Source organism: Uranotaenia lowii, chromosome 3 (assembly GCF_029784155.1).
Source record: "Uranotaenia lowii strain MFRU-FL chromosome 3, ASM2978415v1, whole genome shotgun sequence".
Classification (NCBI taxonomy): domain Eukaryota; kingdom Metazoa; phylum Arthropoda; class Insecta; order Diptera; family Culicidae; genus Uranotaenia; species Uranotaenia lowii.
The window spans coordinates 209,196,396-209,208,699 of NC_073693.1; the positions used below are offsets into that span (position 1 = coordinate 209,196,396).

The window sequence follows — 12,304 nt, forward strand, 5'->3', positions numbered from 1 at the left end:
AAGTATGCCCTTTTCACCTCTGGATTCTTCAACCGGCGTATCGACGTCGTATCGACACCCGACTTTCTCCTCGCGCCGTTGGACACGCGCAACTCTCAGTCGTATTTCGCCAAGGACGAGGTGATGGTCAGATGCAATGTCTGCGCTTCGTTTGTTGCGGACATCCACCGATCACCATGTTGTTGTTGCCACAAAATTCTACAAACAGCACTCCGTTTTCGCTCATCGGTCCTAGACCATGGCGCCTCATGATGCGCTCATGGTCCTGATTGTCGGAGCCAATCTTTGCGTTAAAGTCGCCCAAATGAATGATTTGAATGTCACCCTTCGGAATTTTCTCTACCACGCTGTTCAGTTGACTGTAAAACTGCTCTTTCTCCTGCAAGTCGGCAACGTCAGTTGGCAATGAGGGCCGCGTAGGCCTGCGGGCTTAACGGGAAACCAACTCCTCGTTCCCGAGTAGCATGTTCTCCTCGTATGCCAGAGTAAAGCAGGACTTGCCCGGACTGTGTCTTGTGTTCTCCAGTATTAGGCCAACGGACTTCGCTCAGTCCCTGAATTTCAAGCTTGAGGCGGCTAGCCTCTCTAGCAAGTTGTTCCAGTTTGCCTTGTTGGGCAAGGGTAAAAACGTTCTAAGTTCCAATTCGTGTTCGTGTTTTCATGCTTAAAGTCGTCGCCAAAGTTCCAGGTCGGTCATTTCTTTCGGATTCCGTAACAATTTCAAGTCGGGAACAGTAGGTTGTTAGCCTAAAGTCCCTATCCCGCGATGGGGCTGCCATCTTGGACTTAGCTGGCGGGAGCCGCATTTCATAAATTCAGCCGCTCGCTGCGAGACAGACGCTGTTTGAGCCGCCCCTGACCTGGAGAACAGACGCTCGGTTGTTGTTGCACGCCGCCCCTGAACTGGGGAAAAGACGCGTGCGGCCACCTTCTCAGTCTGCATGCGACCAAAGCATCCACCGGGGTTGGGTACCCGATCTCCGCTTAGGTTACTCGCATCCCAGCCGGTACCAGTCCAGAGTCCGGTATGGGTTAATATCGGTATATCGGCGCGTGGTCAGCGATGGATTCACTCGGATTATGACTGCCCTGCAAAGGAGTTGGAACCAGCACCAGTCCGCAAGATAAGACTTTATCTTCTGAGTATGCTGAGCTGCTTGGTACGATGCGTGCGTGTGTAGCATATCTCCACCATTACCGTCGCGTAGTATCCGAGTAGAACGCGCCCTCTGCGACGGAGGCTACGGGGATAAAACATTACCTTCCCTCAGTCGAATTCTTCGGAAGAAGAGAATTCAAGCCGCGTAATACGCTCGAGTAAAGTGGTCTCACGTCGCCGTCGGATGAGCCACTCGACCCGATAAGGATAAGCTGCTCTCCATCGGCACACGGAAGGGCAAAAAGCCTTGGGTTGTCAACCCTAAAGTTGTCAGCCAAAGGAACGAGGAAGACCAGACCACGGTCGGAATAGAATTCCCTTTTGGTGGGGGACATTCGAGTAGTCTGCGTTCAATCCTAGCAGTAAAGCATACAAAGTTAAGTCTCTACCTTCTGGGCTGTTTGCCGCAGATGTTAGGTACGTCGCGAACGTTGTGTAGGATATCTTCACTGCCGCGGAGTATCTGAGTAGAACGCGCTCCCTACGAGGGAAGCTGCGGAGATAAGACTAGAGGGAAGAGTATTTACGCCGCGAAATACTATCGGGTAGAATGACGTCGTCGGCGGGTGAGTCACTCGACTCGGTGTAAGATGACGTCTTCGCCGGGAATCATCCGAGTTGTTTCGTAAAGCCCTGAACGTGTGCTGTGACAGGCGCGTGTCCAGGAGAAGCTGCTCTCGACCAGCACACGCAAGGGCAAAGTGGAGAGGGCCTCTAGCCAAAACAAGCGGAGCAAAGATCTCGAGTCGTTAGAGGAGAGGTCATTGGTCTCTAGCAGTGGTCTCAAACAGAGGCAGAGCGCACGATAGTCGTGCAAACCAAGCGAGCCTCGAGTTACGAATAAAGGCCGGACCTCAAGTCGTCAGAGGAGAGGTCCTTAGTCTTGAATCGTAACAATAGGGTATACTTCAAATCGAGTATGCTGATGTACGCAGAAGTCTAGACTTGGTCTTCCATCACGGGTATAGCCTTCGTTGCAGGTCCGGATGAGAATTATACTAGTACTAGGGAAACGCGGTGGCTTGCCGTGTTTCGGAATGCAATCCTTAAAAAGGATTTACCGCCTGGGTGATCTACTAAAAAAAAGGCCGTAGGGAAAAAAAATATTCTCGTTTCCAATTCCTTTTCCTATCAAAAGACAAAACTGGCGAACTCCCGATCCAACACCAGAAAGGCAGAACTGTGCGTTTTTTGGCGACTGGCCGTGGCAGAAAGACTATGGCTGGTTTTCCATCTCTTTCTGGTTGTACACTTGTGGTGACGAACCCTTCATTGTACTGAGAATGAACGAGCGATGGAAAAGGTTGAAGGTGGTTCATCTCTGACGGAGAGGGACAGAGAGTTTGCTAGATTTGATGCAGAGAGGGCAAGTGATGTGTGACGGCTGAGGATGGAGGCTGTTGATACAACTTCCGTGGCAGTAAAATAAAGTATTGTTTACGAGTTGATTTTGAAAGTGAATAGAATGTCTACGAGTACCTGAGGCAACACTGGTTAAGCTGTCAGATGGGCAAGATGAAAGTTGACATTTTTTGTGAAATAAAATCTCACTACCCGAAGATAATTTTTTTTCTAAGATGATTCATCCTAATGGTTGAAAATCCCATAAGATGTTTTTTCTCGTTTCATTTGAATATTTGTATGTAGTGGTCCTGCATCGTTTTGCCCCAGAGCTTGAGTCCTTATGCCGGTAGAAGGGAAAGCAATCATACAGGAACCTTGTCGAGTCATCTCGTTCAGAGCCCAACGCCTTCTGGGCAAATAGGTGATAGTAATTATTCAGCATTATGTACACTTCAATGGATATGACCAAATGCTCGAGCGTAGTAATGATCGAGCGAACTTTAGAACTGCAGTAGGTAAAAGAAAAATGTTCGGTTTCATTGAATGAAGCCGATTTATTGACTTGAATTGCCAAAATTTTCAGGGTTGTGATTTAAAAACTTTCAGATTGATAAAAAAGTTTCAATGATAATTACTCTTATTATATTTTCCAGGTATGCAACTTTAAAAACAATCAAAATTGACTGAAGAAAAAATATCATAAAAACAAGTTCAATTTTCGACCTATAATTCCAAACCAGGCCAACAACGTTTTTGTTTATTTGATTTTCTGTTGTTCATTTTCAGCTAAAAATGGTCTTTATACATATCCAATTCCAATTTCGACCGGCTGTCGTTAGAATTGTCAGTTTGTTTAACGCGGCCTTTTTTTCAAAGTTGTACACTTGATTCAAAACAGCTGTCATGCAATACACTGAAATTTAATTACATTCGGATGTGTGATTTTTACAGATGTATTTCGACGCGGCATTTTTCTCATTAAACTGGATCGGTTTTGATTGCTTTTCCACGTTTTATTAGAATATTTGCACGCATCGTGCTTCCCTTGTCCTGCCTGACAGGAAAGGACAGAACTACACGCAGTTGTAATGTGATGAGATTTGCAATTAAATGTGCACTTTGGGAAGCGGCTACAACCGATACCAACTGATCTGGATCGAACGACAAATGGGTCATTTAGTGTTGTCATTGAGGCAGCGGAGGGTGGGACGAAAATGGCGACATGGCTGGGATACTCCATTCGAAATTCAATTAGTGGCAATGTGTTTTGCTCCGTTGACCCCATTTTGACCGTGTTTTGTTGAACCTCGAAGAAGGTCGTTTCCGGGGTTTGAATTACCGGGTGCTGCTGAGGCTAAACTTCCATGACCTTTGGTGGATCCTTACTGAAGATGCTTTTTCATTTGACAATATCAATTTGAAATTGTAAATATGGTCTTGAATTTTTCAATCCAAACTGTAAACTGAACAAAATTATGACTCTCTTTTGGTCATCATTTTTGTTAATATCTTTATTAAAGAGATATTCAGCTTTCAGTTGATTCATCTTGTTCATCATTTCAGAAGTTAAATTGCAAATTATAATTTGAACCAAATTAAATCGCTTAACAGTGGTCAAATTATTTTTCTAAATCGCTTATTGAAATTCACGGGGAATCTTTCAAGTTTATATGACTTTTTATGATTTGTCGTAAAACGGGTATTTACATGGAAAAATAGCCTAAACAACCTAGCTGGAGTATAAATTTCATCGAAATGAGTGAGATGGATCAAATTTCCCTATTTCTTGACAAACGCTCATGAGCCTCCCTTCAAAAGTGAGTGTTTTTCACATTTTTCTTCTGTGAAAGTTTTGTATCTATCGTTTGTTTTTTTTCTGGAGTAAAGGGTTTAGGGTGTAGAACAATTGTTGTTCACAAGATTGAAAAATTGAGCGATTTTAGATCTAAAACTTGAAAGTTCTTGACTACAAAATTCTCATTTTCTGCAGTTTAACTTTCACTCTATTTTTTTTTTTAAATGTTGATCAAGGTCAAGGTTTTCCTAAGGCCCTTCCAACTTTCAATGGTGATCGCAATGAGAGGCCAATATTTATTAGCAGCTTTACTAATTCAACGCTAGCTGGTGGCTATAGTCCAGTTGAGAATCTCGGTAGACTGTCTTACAACCTGTCAACCTGTCTTAAAGGCTCTGCCCTAGAATAAATTCGAAGGCAACTTCACACTCCAGAATCGGTTCCTTTTATAATGGAAACACTGCGTTTTCTCTATGGGCGTCCGGAGCTTCTTATCAATACCCTATTGAATAAAGTTCGTTCTGCTGCCGCGCCGAAAGCGGATAAGCTTGCGGCGTTCATTGATTTCGGGATCGCAATTCATAGTCTTTGCAGCCATTTGGAGGCCGCTAATCAACAAGCTCACTTATCGAATCCGTCTTCATTGAATGAGTTAGTAGGTAAATCGGCTCCCCCAGTATTTGTGGGTAGAATTCATTGAATCCGAAGAAACAGTGAATCTGAAAACATTCACAAGGTTTGTATCCAAAGTTGCAAAAGCTGCGAGCCGTGTGGCCGTGTGCAATGGACCAGTTCCGAAAGATGACAAACCGAAAACAAAACGTGAGTTGCAGTACGCGCATTCGGAGGTAGCTGAGGAGGATCAATTTTCAACAAGAAAACTCTGTCCAGTTTGATTTTGCGATCTTCATTCAATCAGTGTAACAAGTTTAAATTAACGAGTGTTGACAAGCGGTGCAAATTCGTGCAACATCTAGGACTGTATCGGAACTGCTTGAACTTTCACGGGAGACGATCATGTCGCATCAGCGGTAGGTGTGGTGTCAAAGGTTGTTCCATCCGCTTCTACATGCTGAACGTACGAACGACATTCACGAGAATCCGGCTCTGTTACAAGATTATCCACACCAGACTAGACTAGGCTGGGCATTTATAGAGAGATACCAAGCGCACTAAACGCACTATAGGCAGGCCGGGTTAACTACTACTGTTCTTAAAATGATTCACAAAGAGCGAAAAAAGCGGGGAAGCGTGCGCACTAGGAACAAAACGAAAGTCGTCATTCTGAAGTACTTTTGACTTTTAAAGAAATGGCTGAAGTCGGACGGACTCTAGAAGTAATTTTTGGGGCTTACGAGCGAGTGCGTAAGCTATAGAGGAAGAATGTTAACAACAGCAACACTGAACAGCTAACGTAGATTTCAAAACTGTCGACTCTCTGGTAGAGGGTCTTCCAACTTCTAACGACTCTCTGTGAAAGGGTCTCTAATAAAAGGCGGTCGGACCAAAACAGAGCTAGTGAAAAGTCTACCAAACACGCACTCAATCGAAGCCAAACTTATTGTTCGGGCGCGAAAGTAATTCAGGACACTGATATTGTAAGTATCGGAAAAAAAAATTCCTAAATTTAAAATTATATCATGTTAAATATATTTACAGTTTGAAGCTGTGTTTACTGCTATCAGAAATCAGCGTTTTCGATATTCCGTTCGCAACAGTTGAAGAATTCATAAATTTTTTCAAAAAAATACAATCGAAATACGAAAATAAAAATCGGAGGAAGGACCAAGGCAAAACGAAAAATTTTATATATGTTCCAGCTTTGTTATACCATATTAACATTTTTTGGTCAAGTTACTTTAAAAAAAGTAGTTATTTCTAGTGTGTTGGAAAGGTTTAGGGATGAAGGAAGAATTTTGGAAAGGTCGGTTATTTATGGTTCGAATAGGAATGAACTGAAAAAAAATGTAACGGTGCCTGATGTAATTTGAGCAGATGGTAGCCAAAATATGTAATAGTTTGACTTTTTAATGTGATTCTACACAACTATTCGTTTATAACATCCAAACGATGTACACAATTTTAAACACGTCTGTTTGTGTTATATCACATCGTCTATGTAATCACATCGAAGCAGCTCATAACTGTCAACAAAATAGTAAAGGATTCTTACGCTGAGAGGCAACCGATCTACTGGCAAGAAACATCAATTTCTTCCGAGGAATATTTAAATAAAGTAGTGTCGAGAGCCATATTGAATTTTTTTTTTGGACGTCACAAAAACGAATGTATCGAAAATGTATATGTGAATGGCAGAAATGTCAAAGAAAGACACGTTTTAGAACGAAAATGAATTCCAATTTCATTTTGATTGTGTTGTAAGATTTCTATTTCACTATGTTATGAAATTTTTTGGTCCTTAGAAGATTGCATTATGTTTTTTCTCATTTTAATAATGAATGCAATTTCATCTTGAAGCTAAAACGTGCAAAAGTGAAGAAAAAATCAGCTTTAAAAAGATCTAGCTGGTAGTTATTGAGTGTTCAACTGATTGTAGTGATTTTTACTCAACCGGTTTACCATATTCAATTCTTATATAGAACAATTTACATAAATTAATGATTGTTAACTCGATTTACTAAAATGCCAATAAATAATTGTGGTTTTGTATGAAAGTTTGTTTTTTGATAACTTTCTTGTAATAAGGATCTTAAACTGCACTGATTTGATCATTTCATGAAAGACTTTGATCCAATTTTAAAGTTTTGCAAATTTGAGTAGGAAAAATTTACCATTTTTTTCGAACTTCGATGGTCTATTTTATAAAAAAATTGTTCGATAGTTCAACTTTTCTCGTACAAATATTGAAGAGCTAGAATCTTTCTAGAATAACATGTTTTGAAAGAGAAAAATTTCTAGCAGATTCTCCGAGTTAACAACAAAAAAGACGAATTTCCTAGAAAATTAACAGACTTTTCGTGATTGTGACGTCGCAATATGTACTAATACTAAAGCAGGGCTGCCTTGGCACTACCTTCTTTTAATATTCCTTGGATTTGTTCCTTGTTGAAAGCAAAATCAGCGATACTAATTGATTTACATATTTAATAATTTAAGTAGGCATGTGTTCATTGACACGTGCAACGAGATGAAATGCAAGGTAGAAGAATTTGTAAAAGAATGAAGAACAACCGGGTAGGCAAGCATCAGATGAGCTCCGTAGGACCAAGTTTTGGATAAAGGGTGACACGCTCAAAATTTGGTCAAGGGAAAACGCGTGTAAATCGGTGAAATCGTTTATTTAAAAAATTAAATTCAATTTCTTTTTCAAGTTTATTTAGTTTAAAATTCAGGAAAAATATTCAGTTAGGCTTCCGCTTTTCCAAATCCGAATTTCCGGGTCTTACGCTTAACCCCTGCCATCAGATTTTGTGCAGCCACCTTTTTACTTTCTTCGCCGCAGAAAGCCAGTTTGCCTTGAACTGCTGCTCGTCCTTAGCAGTTTTTTGGTCTTCTTTAGGTTTCGCTTGACAAAGCCCAGTATTTCTCAATTGGGTGGAGCTCTGGCGTATTGGGAAGGTTCTTGTCCTTGGGAACCACCTGCACGTTGTTGGCGACGTACCACTCCATGGCTTTTTTACCGTAATGGCAAGATGCCAAATTCGGCCAAAACAGTACGGAACAACCGTGTTTCTTCAGGAAAGGCAGCAGACGTTCATTCAAACACTCTTTCACGTAAATTTCTTGGTTGACAGTCCCGGAAGCTATGAGAATGCTGCTTTTCAAGGCACAGGTACAGATGGCTTGCCAAACCAGATATTTCTTTGCGAACTTCGACAGTTTCATGTGCTTGAAAATATCTGCTACCTTTCCCCTTCCTTCTGCCGCATAAAACTCCTGTCCCGGAAGCTGTTTGTAGTCGGCTTTGACGTAGGTTTCGTCGTCCATTACCACGCAGTCAAACTTTCTCAGCATCGTCGTGTACAGCCTCCGGGATCACGCTTTATCATCACGTTTAGCATCGCGACTTGTAGTCACTACCTTCTTGAAAGTCGAAAGTCCGGCTCGTTTTTTGGCTCGATGCACGGTTGTAGACGATACACCCAGCTTATTTGCGGCATCTCGGAGAGTGAGGTTAGGGTTTCGCTTGAAACTACCGGCAACTCTCTTTGTCGTCTCAGCGGCTTCCGGTTTTCGATTTCCCCCCGATCCAGATTTCCTGGCTGTCGACAAACGTTCCCCAAACACTTAAATTACTTTTGTACGGGTGATTTGGCAACATTTAGCGATTTTTCCAGCTTTGCGCGCGAGTAGCTCGGATTTTCGCGATGCGCGAGCAAAATTTTGATACGCTGCTCTTCTTCCTTGGACGGCATTTTGACAACTGAAGAGTGAATTCCAAAATCAAAATAAGAGCAACATTCTACACACACACACACACACACACACACACACACACACACACACACACACACACACACACACACACACACACACACACACACACACACACACACACACACACACACACACACACACACACACACACACACACACACACACACACACACACACACACACACACACACACACACACACACACACACACACACACACACCTTCAAAATGAGGGGCGTTCAGGTTTTATAAATGCAAAATTGAATGAAATAGGTCAAGTTTATATTGACCAAATTTTGACCGTATCACCCTATTTAACACAATAATGATAGGATTAAAGCTTATAGGTGAACAGGAAAAAAAACCTAATAATAGGGGGCATGTGCATTTTATAATTGAAGATTGAACATTTATAGCTTTTCTTTTAATTCTCTGTTCACCCTCTGATCTTTTACTCTTTAATTCTTTCTGTTAGAATATTTCTCACTGGTTAAGCCAACCTGAAAATTTCCCGAAATAATATACACATGAAGATTTTTGAACAAGATCTATTTCACGTCATTTTTGATAATCTCTATTTTCTAGATTTTTATCAATATCTACTTACACGCTTCTCTCCAGAATTTGTTTATTAGGTGTTCTTAACAAATATACATCCTTTAAAAAAATGAACACAAGTCCCAGTGAACGTATGATACAAAGGCTACAACGTTTATCAAACTTGCATGAATTTAATTATAAAATACTTTTTTCCATTTTTTACAAACTTAGATTTTTTTCAATAATTGTTTATCTTTGAAATCACTAGAGAAATCAGAAGAAAATTTGTTTTGTATGCATCTGAAAAATGTTTGAGCTTTATGAAATCAAAGTTTCTTGTCAATACCGACAATTTCGTCATTTAAGAAAGAAATCGGAAATTTATTTAATAAATATTGGAAAAAATGAAAAAAATATATATGTAGAAGGTTTTGCAAAATAGCTAAACAATATCAGTTCTACTATTTTTACACGTAATGCTTTCGAAAAGAATATCCAGAATATCTTTTTTCTTAAGGCAATCCTCGTTTTTTAATGAGTTTTAAGATTAAACGTTGAACAAATGTATAAGTTGTTTTAAATAACGGCAAATCAGTCCAATTTGATTCAACCCAAAACTATGCATCAGCCTTAATGTAGCGATTTGAGTTTCGTGTTAGAATAAGATGTATAATTTGAAATTTCAATTGAAACTCCACCACAACACATCCGAATAATACGCTTTTACTGGAACAAAACCAGAAACAACCATTTTGATCCCTGTTGAACGTGTCAACCAAAACCGAAATGTAGGATCATAGATAAATTTTTGGATTCAATGGACTGATTTGTCGTTAATTTAATGGACCGAAACATACAGTTGAAATCAAAAAAAATCTACACCACATGTACAAAATTTGTGGTCAAACCCCACAAAAATATCTTCCAGCGAAAACTAATATAAATAATGCGAGTGTTTTTCTTCCTGCACGATTGTAAAAATATGTTCATTGCTGCACGAATAGTTTTATTATTCGCTGCGTTCAGTTAGACATCTGGTAAACCATCGAGCATGTTCGCACTACGTTTTATTAAAAAAATCACCCAATTCCTCTTATCCACCCCAGGCGAGTAAAGTTCCAGTAAAAATTCCCTCCAACAAACCGGAAGTAAATATTTGCTCGATATGTGAAAATCGTGCACCGGGCGGCTAATTGTTATTACTTGCTTGCTGGGCAAGGACGTGGATTTTTCTATGAAGGATACTCACCGATGACGTTCAGGTGCACGAAATGGCTCATGTGCGGTGTGGTCGAGATCTGGCACTCGTAGATGCCGGAGTCCCGATGCTGCGGATACTTGATCTGCAGAATCCAGTCTTCTGTGTGCGGGTGATGTATCGCCCGAAATCGCTGATCGGAGGTGTAGGTGTAGCGGCCTACCGTGAGCAAGTGGATGTCCCGATGCCTCACCCAGGATACTTGCAGCAACATCTGTAGGCGAGAAGAGAAAAAAAAACGGGATTCATGAGGAAAAAAGCTTGAACATAAGACCGAGAAAGAATTTAGGTCCTGGTTCTGGCGGTGGCTCCAGAGAGATGCTTGCGCTGAAAGGCGAATTATGTGGAAAGCACTATCATGAAAGCAATTTTATGAACAGCTCCATGCCCTCCGGTATGGACGCTCTGGTAGTTGGTGAGTTTATGTACGGTACATGATATCATCAAAGACAGGCGGCGTTTGGGCCAGCAGGCAGCACTGGGAAGATTATTTCGTACATCTCGTACCCTCGTGATGAGGGTTCTTCTGCTCCGGATATAAGTTTTATAACATGAAACGTGAAGCGGAGCGTTTGAGAACAAAATATCAATTAGACCGGATCGGCTTTGAAAGATTCTCACATCGTTTGTCTAGGAGCTCATCTCGCTGCTTGTGTGTGAGCAATTGGTTTAAATGAAATAAAAAAAACCCATTCATGACAGTTTTATTGCTTTCAAGATATAATGGATTGAAATTCTTCCAATAATCTCTGCAAAGAAATTTGAAAATTCATTTTTAAGATTAAGAGTTAACTTTTGATGACAGTGGGGTACAGAACTCTTGGTACCAATGTCTTAAAAACTGATTTTGGACGATCTTGACGTTTGGGATTCGAAAATTATGCATGGTTTGTTTATCATTTCTTGTTTCGATTATATGTCGTTTTAAATTCATCAAATCCATCATAAAAGAAATTTTAAATTATAAGCAATCTTAGTTATTCTTTAACCAATAATTAATAATAAAAATCAGACCTCAACAGTGTTGTACAATACGGTGTGTCGAATCGCACCTTTTTTTTTATTTCGAAAAACCATGAGGGCTAAAAAGTTTCATTTTTAGTCAAAAGGAATGACAGAATTTTTTAAATGATTTTTTAATTGAGATTAAGGTACCCGGATACTTTTTAAGGGTTACCTGAAATTTTTTGATCTCCCGCGATGCAAATGAAATACTAATTTATGAAGCTATCTGGGAAATTCTCTGGCTACAACTTTGCGTAAGACGGCAATGCGGTAGGAGTAGCGAAAAAAAAGTTATAACGCCCTAAACAGTGAACAGAGCAGTCTTTTTTATAAAAAAAAAACGATGACAGATTTTCTATCCAATTTTCACTTTTCAGATATGGTATTTCAACAATAAATTGGTTGATTTTAGGGCGTTAAGATGACGAGATGAAATGATCTTCATTAGATTCTCTATCATTTGCGAAATAAAGTTAAGGTTTCTAGTAGTAATGTACCGAATATTGATCTTTTGAACTATTCAGCCAAATAAATATTCAGTCGAATATTCTATTGAGTTTTTTTTAAGACAGACACCGTCTTAGCCGATTAAGGCTTTACAGACTGAATAAATGACGTGGACAACTTAAGATCAACATTTAACACCCAGTACCAAGATGGGATTCAAACCCATTCCAAAGATGGACCAGCGATTACCGCCTTACCACGCTAGCCACTCGACCACCGAGACGTACAAATAGAAATGGACCAACAAAATGATGATGATCACATGGGAGAACAATTCCTTTCATTTCGATAGACTTCG

General features: G+C 40.2%; 1 protein-coding gene across 2 annotated transcripts in view; it reads right to left on the reverse strand.

Annotated features, from left to right (window-relative positions):
• LOC129755255 (zwei Ig domain protein zig-8-like) overlaps positions 1 to 10,708 on the reverse strand; it is a 98,448-nt gene extending 87,740 nt beyond the window's left edge. For both annotated transcript variants that reach the window (XM_055751642.1, XM_055751643.1), the window contains exon 1: positions 10,486 to 10,708. In XM_055751642.1, coding sequence (XP_055607617.1) covers positions 10,486 to 10,708 — 223 coding nt within the window. The remainder of the gene's footprint in view (positions 1 to 10,485) is intronic.
• Positions 10,709 to 12,304: the final 1,596 nt, after the last annotated feature.